The 16672-nt window shown below is 45.6% G+C and overlaps 1 protein-coding gene across 1 annotated transcript; it reads left to right on the top strand.

The window, feature by feature from the left end:
- Positions 1 to 2359: 2359 nt before the first annotated feature.
- On the top strand, positions 2360 to 15077 carry LOC101348468 (zinc finger protein 550-like). The gene is made up of 4 exons (XM_004386955.3): positions 2360 to 2512; positions 6204 to 6330; positions 10458 to 10553; positions 14083 to 15077. The coding sequence occupies exons 1-4, from the start codon at positions 2480 to 2482 to the stop codon at positions 15075 to 15077; spliced, it is 1251 nt and encodes a 416-aa protein (XP_004387012.3). The 5' UTR covers positions 2360 to 2479.
- The last annotated feature ends 1595 nt before the right edge of the window (positions 15078 to 16672 follow it).

Consider the following 16672-nt stretch of genomic DNA (forward strand, 5'->3'; position numbering starts at 1 on the left):
GTGCCGGCCTTTTTTTTTTTTTTTTTTTTTTTTTGTCTTTTAGCCAACCGATTAGAACCAATATTCAGGTGATTATCAATAGTTTTCTCTTTTATATTCTTCATATTTAAACATTTGATTCTGGTTCGATTTTAATTTGTGGTATATTTCTGCTTTTATTATTATTTTATGAAATAAAATATCCTCTAGTCTGTGCCATATGATGCAATGATTCTACCTGTCCAAGATTATAAAAATATCTGCAAATAATTTTATGTGGGATAATTGTCACTCTTTATTTTTAAATCCTGTTTTTAAAGATGTCTAATTGGGGTAGTCAAAATTTACCTCTATTTTTTCAACTAAATCTCAGAAAAATTAATATGACATAATAAATTATTTTCTCAATAATTGTAATTGACTTCATGTGGATGTGGGTGTGTGTGTATGTGTGTTTGTTGCACCAACCTAACTGCAGATTTCTATGTCAGTCAAGCCTATTGCAAGTATACTTTATCTTTGTCAGGGCAAATTCTCTTCATTGCATGTTTTAAATTTATTTATTTTCATTAATTTTTAAAATTTTGAAACTACTGGGGAATTTTAGATAGGTTACAATTTGATTGGCATTACATTTAATAAGAAACTTACTTGATAAATTATTTGCAATATTAGATCTTCTCTCTCAGTCTACAGTATGTCTCAGCTGTTATTTCATTCTGATCTTAACATATTAAACAGTCCTTAATTTTGCTTCAGTACCCCTTAAAATTTGTGTTGCTTTGTAAAATTTTATTTACCTTACATAAGATAATATCCTTTATAATTTTAAAGAGAATATTACCTATGGCAAGAAATATTTATTTCTGATTACTTAAGCAGCATGAATGTGCATCCTAAAATATGCTATTAATTCTAATAATGTTTGCACCCATTTGGTATTGTTTAACACATTCTCCCATATTTTCAATAAAACAATAATGAGCTCTGTTGTTTTTGTTAGGTGCTGTCAAGTCGATTTCAACTCATAGCGACCCGTGTGACCGTAGGGTTTTCTAGGCTGCAATCTACATATTGCATTGGGCAAATCTGCTGCAAAAGATCTCTTTAAAGTGTTAAAAAGCAAAAGTATCACTCTGCGGACTAAGGTGCACCTGACTCAAGCAATGGTCTTTTCAATCACCTCATATGCATGCAAAAGCTGGACAAGGAAAAGGGAACCTCCAAGAAGAACCGACACATTTGAATTATGATGTTGGCAAAGACTATTGAATATACTATGAACTGTCAGAAGAATGAACAAATCAGTCTCAAAGACAGTATAGCCAGAATGCTTCTTAGAAGCAAAGATGGCTTTGGACATGTTATTAGGAGGGACCAGTCTCTGGAGAAGGACATCATGCTTGGTAGAGGGTCAATGAAAACGAAAGAAACCCTCAGTGAGATGGATTGACACAGTGGCTGCAACAATGGGCTCAAACATAGCAACGGTTGTGAGGATGGTGCAGGACCTGGCAACATTTCTGTTATACACGAGGTCGCTATGAGTCATGGCCAACTGAGAGCACCTAACAACAACAATCTTTACAGGAGCAGATCGCCAGGTCTTTCCACTGCAAAGCAGCTGCGTGGGTTCGAACCACCGATCGCCTTTCTGTTAGTAGCAGAGTACCCATATTATTTTCAATTATTTCTCCCATTCACTTGACATAATTCTATAAGGTTTCTGTTTCCTCACTTACATTTGTTTTTTGCCTCCTGAGTCCCTGGGTGGTGCAAATGGTTAAGCGCTCAACTACTGGGTGTAAAGTCCACCCAGAGGTGCCTTGGAAGAAAGGCCTGGATATCTACTTCCAAAAGGACACAGCCTTAAAAATCCTATGGAACAGTTTCTACTCTGCACACATGGAGTGTCCATGTGTGGAATCGACTCCACGGCAACTGACAACATGGGTGGAGCACTTTGTGTCTCAGTGACATTACGGTATCTTGCGTCTACTTGGTCCATTGAGAGCATCTCTTTTACAGAAAACATGACACGGAAATCTAGGTGCTTCCCTTTAAGAAAAGTCCGCTGTTCCTCTTCCTTCATTATATCCTCTGGACACAACTTCCCAGTGTCACTCTGGTGCCACTTGGCCGTTGCCATGGAGAATGTTGCCTTGCCGGAGGCAGAACAAAAACTACATTACCCAGAAGGCTGTGCCGAGGGACGGCGGCGAGCGTTGGACCAATGACGGCCCAAGAGAGGAACCTTTCTTCTGCGACTAGCGTTGGCTGGGGCGGGACTTCCGGCATCAGACAACGTTCAGTTGTTGCAAGCCGGTCTGTCCACAACCGCCGGGAGGGTCGAGGGCGTGTCCGCTACCGGGCTGTGAAGGACTGTAAGAAGGATGGAAGTCACCTCTGCGCCCTTGTAGGACCCGAGGGAGTGTCTGGCTGAGCCCCAGGAATCCCCCCGGGCGCCTCTATCCCAGCCTGGCTCTTCTCGCAGGGTCCCATGGCGGCAGCTGCGTTGATGGGCCCGGCGCGGGTGAGTGGAGGGTCCCCCGACGGTCACCCGCTGGGACCCCCACCCACATGATGCCAGCGCCCCATATGCGGGATGGCGGTGTCCTGTGGCTCTTCGCCTTACTTATCCCATCTGGTTGGGTCTGGAGGCTCTGGGGTGAGGTCACTTCGAACCCAGGGTACTGCGGTCCAGGCCAGGGGTCATCTGGGGAGGTTCCTATAACTGGGAAGCAGTGGGATGCGGTATGGTCGGGTGAAGTGTAGGTTTTCAGAATCCCCTTACCTCGCGCCGTCTGCCCAGAACTATGGGCAGGGGGCTGCGCTGACTTCAGACTTCTGAGACTTCGGTGTGGATCCATCTGTGCCCCTTTCCGGGGCTCTCCCCTTGCTACCTTTGGCCTCGTTTCCTCGGGTCTAAAATGGGAATACAGGAGCCCTGGTGGCAACAATGGTCAGCTGCTAACGGAAAGGTCAGCAGTTGGAACCCACCCAGCGACTCCACGGGAGAAAGACATGGAAAACTCTATGGGCGCAGTTCTGCCCTGTCACATGGGTTGTTTTGAGTTGGAATTGACTCAACTGCACACAACAACAAAATGAGAATATTAATCATCCCTCCCCTGCCTTGAGAGCACCAGGAAAGGGTACATCCAATATGTGTCTTCAGGGCCTAGCACGGCCCAGGAACATCGCTGTGGACTCTTTCCAGGGAGGTACGTCCCTGGGCATGCAGTGATCTTAGGCGCTCACCCCAGTCTGGTTTGTGGTCCTCCCTAACCTGTGGCTCCTACACAGCTAAGGACTGGGACGAATAGAGGAGTAGAGCTTGTGGATGGAAGCTGGTGGGAGTTGTGCATTTTGGGATTGTTTCTCTGCAAGGTCAGAGAAGACTGCAGGGCAGGCTGGGAGCGAGGAAGGCCCCTGGATTTATCTTTGCACTTGCCATCAGTTTACTGCACATAGAGCAAATTCAGTGACAGGAGTGAATGTATTTAAGATATATAGATATATAAATGAAAAGTGAGAACATTAAAGTGTTCGGAGATGACAGTGTGCAGAAGCATGGTGTCCCTTTGGACATAAACACACAACAGGCCCAGGGTTACTCTCTAGCACGTCACCCTCTTACCCTCATCATCATAGCCCTGATCACGGTCAGGACTTGTCTTATTTGTTCACTTACTGTCTGCGTGGTTCCTTCCTTCACTTCAGTAACTCCTGTGACCTCTCCCCAAAGGGGCCTTCCCTGGTTGCCCCATCTAAAATCACCCCTAATCTCTATTCTTCTCTATTTTTTTTCCCCTCGTTGGAATCCTTGGAGCCATCTGACGTTACCTTGCTCATTTACTTAGCTGTTGGCTGAGGATCTATATCTAACACTGGAAGATGAGCACCTGTTCACTGCTGTATACCCAGGCCTACAAGAGGCTGAGTCTGTAAAAGGTACTCAGGAAATGGCTGGTGGACAAATATGTCTGCCCTGCAGGGGCTCGTATCACATTTAGAATAAGCCCAACCCCCGCCCCCCACCACCATGGCCTGCAGGTCCCTACTGGAGCTGCCCCAGCCAACCACCTCTGTGTCTTTCTCACCTCCCATTCTTCCCTTGCCCTCTACATCCAAGGAGTTCCTCAACATGCCTAGCTCTTTCCCAATTTGCAGCCTTTGTCCTGGCAGTTCCCTGTGTCTGAGACACTGTCCCCAGATGTCTTCAGGGCCACCCCATCACAGCCTTCCCATTCATCAACATCACCTCTTAGGAGACTCTTTTCCTGGTCTTTTTAGTTCTAGCTGAAGTAACTCTTGCCCCAACCTGTCCATCTTCTCACATCTTTCAGCAGGTAAACTGGCATGATTACAAAAGGAGGGACATGGGCTGGTCACAGTGTTCCAGATTGCTATGGGAGCAAAGAGGAAAAATAACAAAAACTAAACAACCATGTAGCCGTCCTTCATTGAGCGATTGAAATAGGCTGATGGGTAATTATTATGTATTATCTCATTTCATCACCATCTCTTCAGAGTTAGGTTCTATTATCATTCCTGCTTTTCAGAACAAGAACTTGAGGCCCAGAGAGGTTAAGTTACCTGCCCGGGGTCACACAGCTCTTAAGTAGCAGAAAACTCAAACCCAGGATGTCAACCACCAGAGTCTGTGTCCTTAATCACACTCCACCTACAGTCAGCCAGAGAGGCCTGAGGGAGACGCCGAAGTAAAATTTCGCAGGCAGGCAGATCTCCCTTCAGCAGATGGGTTTGGGAATGAGGGCAGCATGGGGACATTTCAGCTGGATGGAACCACATAGACAAAGGCAGCTGATATTTTTGTTTAAGGAAGCTTGAGAGGGCCTGTGTGGTTGTTAGGGGCTCCACCATTTCCCAAGACTTGTCCTAGGAGGGTGAGATTGTGTGGTCTTTCACTAGATGTTCAAATCCTCACTTTGCCCCTTAGACTTGAGTCTCTGGGTGACTGTTGGAGCTGCCTGAGCCTCAGGGCACTGACTGACCAAGAAAACCCAAACCTGTTGCCTTCAAGTCAATTCCAACTCATAGTGACCCTTCAGGACAGTAGAACTGCCCCATAGGGTTTTCTTGGCTGTAAATCTTTACAGGAGCAGACTGCCACATCTTTCTCCCACAGAGCAGCTAATGGGTTGGAACCACTGACCTTTAGGTTAGCAGCCGAGCAGTTAACTACTGCGCCACCAGGGATCCTTGCTGACTCTGACATGGAGGTGATTATTGCATTTAACTTATGGGCTGTGGAAAGATTAGTAAAAGTCACAAAAACACACCAAGCATTTAAATGTGCCAGGCATCCCAGCATTTGCTTTGTGAACATTTTCTCTTTAGTTTAGCTGGCTAAGTGGGCACTATCATTGTATTGCTGTGGAAACCACGACTCAGAGAAATGAAGTGACGTCCCCAAGGTCACACAGCAGGCCAGCATTGATTTAAAGAGGCTGGATGCCAACCCTGGAGTCTGAAGCCAGAACCTGGGACCTTTAATCCCTTGACCACAGTCCTTAGCACATGCAGACATACCGTGAAGATGAGTGGGGCTAAGCTGTGCTGCTGTTAATCACTGCTGGAAGTACAGATAATCCCCGACTTAACGACGTGTTCGAGTTAGGATGAACTGCATTTACAACCATCTGTTTTCGGGTTTTATTGGGTACATCTTATTGTTAGTAATATGTACTACATAAAATGTCGCAGTGTGTAATTTGCTGATCTTATTATTGTCAGATGTTCAAATTTATGATTTATAAAGATACTGATAATAAAAGGCAATAATGAAAACTAAAAAAAAAAGAAAAAGAGGTATTCGACTTCCATTAGAACTGACTTACAATGGAGTCTTTGGGACAGAACCCTGTCATAAGTCAGGGACTACCGGTATTAATATCATTTCCCCTCATTCCTCTGACATCCTGGCACACTTACTGTCTGCCTCTCAGTCTACACAGGGTTGTCCTACCCTTGTGTCCTTCTCCAGTGGCTTTCTCCTCTGAAGGCTTTTCTCTCAGACAACTGCATAATGTCCAAAGGTAGCATCTAGCTCACCATGGAGCCCAGCACAAAGCTAGGCCCTCAGGGGCCTGGTGATTCCGGCCATAAGTCTCTCTGCATCTTCCCCACTGCCTGAGCAACAACCTCTAATCCCAGCAGGCAGTCCCAAGGCCAACATGCCTACCTGTTGGATTTTCCAGGTGTCCGTGATGTTCAAGGATGTAGCCGTGACCTTCACACGGGAGGAGTGGGGGCAGCTGGACCTGGCCCAGAGGACCCTGTACCGGGAGGTGATGCTGGAGACCTGCAGGCTCCTCATCTCACTGGGTAAGGCCTCACCTCTCACCTGTGTGAGGGACCTGCAGCCTCTTGATGTCCTAGCCAGTCACAAAGGCCATAGGAGCCGCCTTGCCTCCTCCCCATAGCTCCTGCAATCTTCTGGTCCCATCTCCTACCTGATCTCCAGTGTCTTCCCCAGGGGTCGTTGGGCAAGAAACATGGTCCTTCTAAACACAGACCCTTACCCCAGCGCTCAGCACAGGCTGGCCTTCATCTGTGGTCCTCATTCTAGAGTCCACAAGAGAGAAGCAGATTGGCCCAGCCTGGTTGGGTGCATTGTCCCCACAGCCCAGTTACCAAGGCTGTGGGTGATGGCTGTTCTCAGAGAATGGGGTGAGTCAGGCAGCAACCCCCCACCCCACAGAGGCATCTGCCATCAGTGCCCCCTGTCATCTTCCTAAACAACACAGTCTAGGTAAGAAGGTGGCCGGTGCCTGCACCATCTGCCCTTGTTTCCTAAGGCCTGGGCCACACTCCTCCATTGGTACAGGAGATGATGTTAGAGGGTGCACAGACGGGGTACCAGATGCCACAGGAGGATACCCTGAGAAAGCTGATCCCTGTCCCTCCTCTATCCAGCATGCTCATTGTTGTCAAGAGAAATCTCGGTTCAGTGCCGAGTGTTCCATGCCCCCCAGCTGTGGATTTTTCCCATTTCAGCAGCAGGAGCAGACACTACTCTCAGCTGCATGAGCTCGCGGGGATGTCATATTATTATTACAATTCCATTGTTGTGTTTTGATGGTAAGCTTCCACTTGTGGCAAGTGGAACTGGTTTTCTCATTTACCAGAGCGATGCAAAAAACAAAAAACGGAGCCCATTGCCATTGAGTTGATTCCAACTCACAGCGACTCCATGTGTTACAGAGTAGAATTGCTCCATAGGGTTTTCTTGGTTGTACTCTTTAGGTAAGGAGCTCTGGTGGCACAGTAGTTAAGCACTTGGCTGCTAACTGAAAGGTTGACAGTTCAAACCCATCAGCAGCTTTGCAGGAGAAAGACATGGCAATCTGCTTCCGTAAAGATTAAACCCACTGCTGTCGAGCCGATTCCGACTTATAGCGACCCTAAAGGACAGAGTAGAACTGCCACATAGGGTTTCCAAGGCTGTAATCTTTACAGAAGCAGACTGCCACATCTTTCTTCCACTGAGCGGCTTGGTGGGTTTGAACTGCCGACTTTTTGGTTAGCAGCTGAGTGCTTTAACCACTGCAACTCCAGGGCTCCTTATCTCTGTAAATCTTCATAAAGATTACAGCCTAGGAAACCCTATGGGGCAGTTCTACTTTGTCCTGTAGGATCACTATGAGTCAGAATTGGCTAGACAGCAATAGGTTTTTTTGGTTTTAATTTTTATGTAAGCAGATTGCCAGGCCCATCTTCTGTAGTGCTGCTGGGTGGGTTTGAACCGCTGACCTTTCCATTAGTAGTCCAAGTGCAAACCATTTGCACTTGTGTTTCGATGGTAACTTTTTGTGGCAAGTGAAACTGGTTTTCTCATTTACCAGAGTAATACAAAATTCCCTTTTAAAAGTGGGGAGGTGAGGGGCAGAGTTCCAAGTGGAGGAAGCAGCATGTGCAAAGGCCCTGAGGCAGCAGGGAGCTTGACTCCTGACAGAGCTGAAGGAAGATCTGAGTCAGCTCTTCCATGACCCATCACTGAGCTAGGTGCCAGGCACCCAGCAGACACCAGTGAGCATTTACTGCGTGACAACAGGATGAACCCTGGGCAGGGGATAGGAATCTGCCAGTCAAGACTTCTATACAGCCCTTCTGTCTTTTATGCCCTCCATCGATTGAAATGTGCTTTGCTGCTTGTAATAGAAGACCAACCCAAACTGGTTTCTCCTGGAAAGAAATTTGTTGTTGTTGTTGAGAATATACACAGCAGAACTTACACCAATTCAACTGTTTCTCCATGAACAATTCAGTGACATTGATTACATTCTTCAAGTTGTGGGACCATTCTCACTCTCCTTTTTTGAGTTGTTCCCCCACAATTAACATACTTACCACCCTCTAAGGTTCCTATCTAATCTTCTGAGTTGCTGTTATCACTTTGATCCCATGTAGATAGTTCTGAAAAGAACATAATGCTCAAGGCATACATTCTTTGCTAGTTAAGCTAAACTGTTGTTTGGTTTTAAGAAGACTTCAGGGGATATTCTTGGTTTAAGGTTTAAAGATTATCTCAGGGCAGTAGTTTCAGGGATTCATTAAGCCCTAATGGCTCCAGAAAGTCTGGATGCCATGAGAATTTTAAATTCTGTTCCACAGTTTCCCCCTTTTGATCAGGATTCTTCTATGGATTCTTTGATTAAAATGTTCAGTAATGGTAGCCGGGCACCATCTAGTTCTGGTCTCATGGCAAAGGAGGCAGCTGTTCGTGGAGGCAATTAGCCACACATTCCAATTCCTCCTCCTGTTCCTGACTGTCCTTCTTCTGTTGTTCCAGGAGAATAGAGACCAATCGTTGTGCCTTGGATGGCCACTTGCAAGCTTTTAATGCTTTCCTAGAAGGAAATTTACTGCCTCACCTGATGAGAAGCCCCGACATGGGGCTGGCTCTTGGCTTGGGGGACACAGCAGCACAGTGATGTCATCAGGGACGTCAGAGTTCTCTGCTCCTCTCCCTGGTCCAGGTATCTACCCTATCCTCAGGTTGGCTCCCTCACAGGGGTCGCAGGATGCTGAGCAGTGCAGTAGCTGGGCCAGCCTGCCTCTTGCCTAGCCCTCACCTCCCATACTGGACTACCTTTCTTTTCAGAATGAGTGTCTAGCTCAGTTCACCTGTCTCCTTCAGACTACTGATGGTGGGAGTGCCACTCGCTGATTGATCTAGACCAGTGGTTCTCAAGCCTCTCTGGTCTCCAGAATCTCCTGGGGAGCTTTCAAAGTTCCTGATTCCCATGGCTCACCCCAAGAGATTGCCTTTCATTTAGTTTGAGGTTGGAATCGGACATCCATCCCTACGTGTTTGTGAAGCAGGGGTGTTTGAGAACCAGTGATGTAAATGAATTAGGAAATACCTTTGTGTGGTAGTTAAGCGCTCAGCTAACTGAAAGGTCAGTGGTTCGAACTCACCCAGTGGCTCATTGGGAAAGATCTGCTCCCATAAAGATTACAACCTAGAAAACCCTATAGGGCAGTTCTGTTCTCTCACATGGGTCACTCTGAGTTGGAATCCCCTTGACGGACCCAACAACAACAACACCTTCTGGAAGGAGGGGCTCATCTTCTCTGTGTCCCACAGCTGCATGTGAAAGGGGTATGTACTTGAACAAATGGAGGTTGTTGTGGATTGAATGGTACCCCCCAAAAATATGTTGTAATTCTTAACCCCTATACCTGTGGTTGGAACCCTGCTGGCATAGTGGTTAAGAGCTCGGCTGCTAACCAAAAGGTCAGCAGTTCAAATCCACCAGCCACTCCTTGGAAACTCTACAGGGCAGTTCTGCTCTGTCCTGTAGGGTCACTATGAGTCGGAATCGACTCAATGGCAAAGGGTTTGTTTGTTTGTTTGTTTTGATATCTGTGGTTATAATCCCATTTTGGAATGAGTTTTCTTTGTTATGTAAATGAGGCATTATTCGTGTAGGGTGTGTCTTAAATCAATCTCTTAAGAGCAGATTAAGCAAGCAGAGATGGGGAAAAATAGATGCCAGGCCACATGAAGATCACCAAGGAACCAACCAAGGAACAGGAGCTGAAGAGACAAGGACTTTCCCCCAGTGCCAATAGAGAGAGAAAGCCTTTCCCTAGAGCCAGTGTCCTGAATGCAGACTTCCAGCCTTCTTAACTGTGAAACAATAAATTTCTGTTTATTAAAGGCACCCACTTGTGGTATTTCTGTTATAGCAGCACTAGGTAACCAAGACAGAAAGACAGAGGTCAAGTGGATGGGTGCTGTGTAGACAGCCAGCACTGTCTCTACAGCATTGGAACCCAAGAAAGGTGCTTGTGCCTTTGGTTCCCAGGTCACCAATCAGCATTTTGTTTGCTGCGTTGAGAGGAGCTTCGTTCATGATGTCCGTGTCATGAAGCCCCAGACAGAACTGAGACGTTTCATTCTTCTTATCAAAACACCTCTGTCCTATTTCTTTCTCCATTAACAGGACATCCAGTTCCCAAACCAGAGTTGACCCACCTACTGGAGCACGGGCAGGAACTGTGGAGAGTGAAGAGAGGCCCCTCCCAAAGCACCGGTTCAGGTGGGCAGCCAAAAGCTGGTCAGGTGGGCTCATGGCAGCCTTCAGACAGCAAGGGACCATGGCCTCTGAACTTCTGTGTGAGACTCCTTGTGGTGCCCTTCCTGGGGGTCTGCTTGTATCTCACGCCCATCAAAGTGCAGCATGCATTAATGGGGAGCTGTGTGCCACACAGTTATTCAGAGACCCGGGTACCTTCTAATGTCAACCTGTAGTGTTAAGGTGTCTCTGGCATCATCCAGCTGATGGAGGAGAAAAGAAAGGAAGAGGACAAGTCACAGTCAGTTGGACACACACTTCACTTCCACACGTTCCATTGACAGGAACTAGGTGTTTGGCCAGATCTGGGGGCAGAGGACTGGGAAATGTGGATTAGCTGCGTGCCCAAGGAGAAGAGCAAATGAATGTGCTATACTCCGCATACTCTTAAAAAATAAGACTGATAAGAATTTCTATGTTATTGCGTTATTTGAAGCTGTAATTAGAGGATGCAGCAAACTGTTTTAAATAGTGCCTGACCCATACTAAGGGTCCACAGAAGTAGCAAGCTCTTAGTATTATCCATGGAATAACACTAATCATAATCAGTAATAGTAATATCACACATTTCTTTCTGGACTTTTCTGGACTCAGAGGTAAAGAGGCCTTTCTTCCGCTTCAAATTACAATCTACACTATGCTCTGTATCCCACTCTTTCCCACCTTCTCCATCAATTCATCCATTCTCCTGTTTGCCCATCAGATACACGTAGTCCCCACTTTATGATGGAGTTGTGTTCCGATGACTGTTGTAAGTCGGTTCTGACGTAAGTCAAATACCTAATTTTTTTCATTATTATTGCCTTTTATTATCAGTGTCTTTATAAATCCGATCTTTGAACATCTGCAAATGAACATCTAAGAATTACAACATCAGCAAATTACAAGCTGCAGCATTGTACTTAGTACATATTACTAACAATTTAAGTCATAAGTGCAGTTTGTCATAAATCAAATATGTTGTAAGTTGAGGACTACCTGTACTCAAAAGCAGTCCCTTGTACTATATTGTGCTGCTCCCCTTGCCCTGAGAAACACCATGGTGGCCTCTGGCCTTGTGTGGCCCACATCTGTGCTGCTGAGTGCAGCTGGAGCCATTCACCAAGTAGACTGGCATCACCGCAAAATCATGGTTTCTCCCGTCTGATGGGAGGTGTTCAGCCAGCCAGTGAGTGTCTTTGGCTGGCTCCACCTCCAGCCCTCAGTTCCAAACAGCCCCCATCTCCTCAGTCTCACATCTTTACTGAAGTGTCTCAAAGGTACCTCGAGCTCATCGTGCCTAAGAAGAAACTCCTGATCATGCCTGCTACTCTCACATGCCCTGGTTCAGAGATTAGTCCTGTCATCAAAGTAGATTAGAAGGCTGGAAACAACCGCAGATAGCCCCTCAACACCTCCATCTCCATCAAAGCTAACAATCCATCCATCCCTAAGTCCAGCCTATTTTACATCGTATGAGTCTCTTGAATCCATCATCTCCACCACCTTCATCAACTCCATCACCAACACCCTAGTCCAAGCTCTCATCATCTTTTGCTTGGACCATGTCAGAGATTTCTAACAGGCCTCCCCACATCTGTTACCTCAGCTTTCTCCTGCACCAGCTCCCGCACATTCAGACATTGTTCCAAATCTTCCCTTCCCTAGCTGCTAATGTCTCAGCATATAACAAAGTTTGTGTTAAAAAATAGTGGCACAATCAGATAAGCACTCAACTACTTGGTGGGCAGTTCAAACACACCCAGAGGCACCTCAGAAGACAGGCCTGGCGATCTGCTTCTGAAAGGTCACAGCCTTGAAGACGCTATGGAGCAGTTCTACTCTGTACACTTGGGATCGCCGTGAGTTGGAATCAACTCGACAGCAACTAACAACAACAACAAATCCTCTACCTGGGTCAAGATTTAGAATATTTCTGGCACATTGACAGACTCCTGGTCCCATCCTTGTTAATAGGTCCTCTTACAATGGCAGTCACTATTTAGACTATTACCACTGTGGATTAATTTTGACTATTCTTGAATGTATATAAATGGAACCCCAAGGTATTTTTCTCTTTTCTGTACTTCTTCTCTTCTTCTTTTGCTCATCATATGTCTATGAGATTGGTTGATTCTGTATACTGTGTCCTATAACATTGTGTGAAAATATCACAATGTATTTTTTTCATTCTCCTGTTGATAAACAGTTATAATGTTTACATTGCTTGGATATTATGAAGGACACTGCTATGAATATTCTTGTTCATAATATTTAGGGGCTATAAACACTTAAATCTGTTGGTTATATACTCAAGAATTGCTGGGTCATGGGGTAGGTCTATGCTCAGCTTTAGGACAAACTGAAAAATATTTTTTCAGAGTGGCTGCACCATTTCACACTCCCACTCGCCATATACTATTGCACTAGATCCTCCTCAACACTTGGTGTTGTCCACTTTACTCTTTAAAGCACAGTAATCAAATTTCTCAGAGCGACAGCAGAGAAACTGTGCTGACATGACTGTTGTCATTCTAATTGCCCAATACAACAATGAGAATAAATACAGGATGATGGCCCACAATTTAGTGAGCATTGATGCTGTGTCAAGAACTGTGCTGAGTGCTTTACACGCATTTTCTCGTTTAGCCCTCACAACAGCCTGAGAAACTGAGGGTCTCCTAGTTTCCCAGAGGAGGAAGTTGAGCCTTAGAGGAGAAAATAATTCATCCAAGGTCAGCTTAGTTGGTAGAGGCAGGATTTGAACAGAGGCATTCTGGCTCCAGAGTGCCAACTCTTAACATCACGCTATATGACTTCTTGACACAGCAGAAGCTTGTCAGATCTTAATATGCTTGAGCTTTTACCCCATTTGGCCTTGTTTGTCCTTCTGTCCCTCTTCTGCTAGGCTCACCTGTCTTCTTCCTCTAATCATCCCTTCAGTGTTGGTTTCACCAGGCATCTGGTGGCCTTTTCTTCTTTTAACTCTTAAGTAGTCTCTAAGGGTAAGTCTACCCATGTTTACTCCTTCCACCTCAACTCAGTGCCTCCTTTTACTTCCATCTAGCATCTCCAATTAGGACTTCATTAAGACTCAGTTCATGGATCACCTCCTCTAGGAGGTCTTCCATGACCTCTTTCTCTCCCATATGTGGTTATGCACCACTTCCCTATAGTCTCATAGCATCAACAAGCATTAATTCTTACAGCAAATACCCACATATAGTGTCATTATTACTCTGTCCTCCCTCCCTTAATTTGGGTGGTAAAGTGGGGTCTCTACTCCAGGTCTTCTATCCCCTGCCCCAGCCTCTCCTCCAGGTTTTCCCTTTAACAGTGTCAACAGTACAAGGACAATAAAAGAAAGTAATTGGTAACCTGGGTTTCAAAGATGTCAAAACACAGCAGATACCAGAGACAGTATTTTCATCCTCATTTTTCCACTGCATTGGTGATTTTGTTTCTTCTATGTCACATCACTAATAGGCCCCCTTTGTATATTGAATTACTTCAGGTGATAGAGCAAAATTTCAGACCAGAGAGCCCACTGCTTCTAAGCCAATCTTGTCCAAGGAAGATTTGCTCCAGAGAAGCCTGACTCAAGGATCTCCAAAGGACTCCAGGTTGGGGCAAGCCAGGGATCAGGAAACGCAGAAAGGACAAATGAGGCCAGGCACAAACCTCCACAAGCAGACCCATCCTGGGAAAATGAGCATTGAACTTGACGGTTGGTTGACAGAGGAGAGTCTGCACTCGAGGGCGTTACAGGAGCGAGTCTCTCCAGGAGACATTCTCCACAAACTTGACTCACACAGGCCACGTATGACCCCTGCAGGGAAGAACCCCTACGAATGCAAAGAATGCGGGAAAGGTTTTAACAGGAAATGGAACCTTGTTCGACACCAGCAGGTTCACACTGGAATGAAGCCCTATGAATGCAACGAGTGTGGGAAAGTCTTTAGCCAGAGTTCCACCCTCATCCGGCACTACTTCATTCACACAGGGGAGAAGCCATACAAGTGTGTCGAGTGTGGGAAGGCCTTCAAACGCAGGTCATACCTCATGCAGCATCATCCCATTCACACAGGAGAGAAGCCCTATGAGTGCAGTGAATGTAGAATGGCCTTCACTCACCGTTCCACTTTTATCCGCCATAATAGGACCCACACTGGCGAAAAACCCTTTGAGTGCAAAGAGTGTGAGAAAACTTTCAGCAGTCGGGAATACTTAATTCAGCACTATGTCATCCACACTGGAGAAAAGCCCTATGATTGTGCAAAGTGTGGAAAGGCCTTCAGATGCAGCTCCGAACTCACGCAGCACCTCCGAATCCACACTGGAGAGAAGCCCTATGAGTGCGTCCAGTGTGGGAAGGCCTTTCACCGTAGTGCCAACCTCATCCAACACACTGTCATCCACACTGGGGAGATGCCATATAAGTGCATTGAGTGTGGGAAGGCCTTCAGACGCCGGTCACACCTCATGCAGCACCATCAGACTCATTCTTGAGAAGCTCTGTGAGTGCACTGAGTGTGGAAGGGCCTTCACCCACCGTTCCTGTTTTGTCTTGTAATAGGATCCACACCAGTGAAAACCTGTGAAGTACAATGAATGTGGGAAAGCCTTCTACCACAGCTCTTCCTTAAACTCAGCACATGAGGAGTCATACTGGAGAGAAGCCCTATGAATGCAGTGGATGTAAGAAAACGTTCAACTGCAGGTCAGTCTTCATGGAAATTCAGAGGATTCATACTGGAGAGATATGTGGCAAGGCTTTTTGCAAAGAAGTTCTGAACCAGTTCCCAATAAAAGGTCATAATTTCCTATTCAGGACATAGATCTAAGCCTATTGTCAGGTTCAGAACCCACTGAATGAAGAGGAGGCTGGATCCCAGGAGGAAGGAACCTGCAACATCATGACAAGTAGCTACTATAATAATTGCAACTCAGTCAACTTCAGAGAACTCATACTGGCAAAAGACTTCCCAAATATAACTACCAAGGTCACTCGTTAGCCAGAAGAAAAATCTGACTCGTCATTTGACAATTCATACCAAAGAAGAACCCGTGTCATTGCAGTGAGAAAACCTTCTGTAACAGATTTTTACTAATTGTCATCTAAAGAGTAATGTAAGAATGTGATCCAGCTTGGGCTTTACTCTCATACAGGAAACAGACCCAGTGATTAGTGTAACTGTATAAAAAAAACTTCAGCCACAAGTCTCGCCTTGGTTTACTCTGGAAGACCATCTCAGGAATATTTTTTTTAAAAAAAAAAAAAAAGGAGAAGCAGATGTAGAAATTGTTAAAGCAAAAAGGAATGCCTTCACACATGCTTTCATACTTCCCTTGCAAGACTGTTACATACCTTTTTTTTTTTTTTTTTGGTTGGGGAGTGTTTGAGGGGTGAAGGGTTCTCTGCCTCTGCATTTGTTTTTCATATACTTTTGCTGCCAACCTGCATCAGGGCACCTCGACAAACATTTATTGAAACCCTTCTTTGTTCCGCACACCTCTACCCATGAAGAACATAATTCTTTGTGAGAAATCTGAAGGCTTGATTCATGAACTACCTGCACCTCTAAGGAAGTAGAATACTGAAAACATCATCCCATGACATTTATATCCCATTTTATAGCTGAGAGAAGCATCCAAATACAAATGGCCACATTCTACTGGGCCATTTAAGGCACTGAGGCTTATTTATTTAAAAAAAAAAAAAAAACCCTTTCTTCATGTGGTTTTCACTGCTTGACACTCATTTTTGCTTGATCCTATCTTGTTTGCTTTTCATTATTTTCTCTGTGGTTATAATTATTACCAAGGAGCCCTGGTGGCACAACCAGTTAAGTGCTTGGCTGCTAACAAAAGGTTGGTGGTTGAACCCACCCAGCAGCTCTGTGGGAGAAAGACCTGGTGACCTGCTCCTATAAAAATTGCTGGATACCAGTGAGTCAATTTCAACTCATGGCAACCCCATGTGATAGAGTAGAACTGCCCCATAGAGTTTTCTTGGCTGTAATCTTTACAGGAGCAGATTGCTAGGTCTTTTGACAGTGGAGCCGCTGTGTGGGTTCCAACTGCCAATCTTTCAGTTAGTGGCC

Source organism: Trichechus manatus, unplaced genomic scaffold, assembly GCF_000243295.1.
Source record: "Trichechus manatus latirostris isolate Lorelei unplaced genomic scaffold, TriManLat1.0 scaffold00176, whole genome shotgun sequence".
Classification (NCBI taxonomy): Eukaryota; Metazoa; Chordata; class Mammalia; order Sirenia; family Trichechidae; genus Trichechus; species Trichechus manatus.

Excerpts from the sequence above, each read along its gene's own strand:
- LOC101348468 (XM_004386955.3), top strand. The coding sequence starts at position 2,480 with ATGGCGGCAGCTGCGTTGATGGGCCCGGCGCGG. Across the intron at positions 2,513-6,203 it reads CGTTGATGGGCCCGGCGCGG|GTGTCCGTGATGTTCAAGGA; the intron begins GTGAGTGGAGGG and ends TGGATTTTCCAG. Across the intron at positions 10,554-14,082 it reads CTCCCAAAGCACCGGTTCAG|GTGATAGAGCAAAATTTCAG; the intron begins GTGGGCAGCCAA and ends GAATTACTTCAG.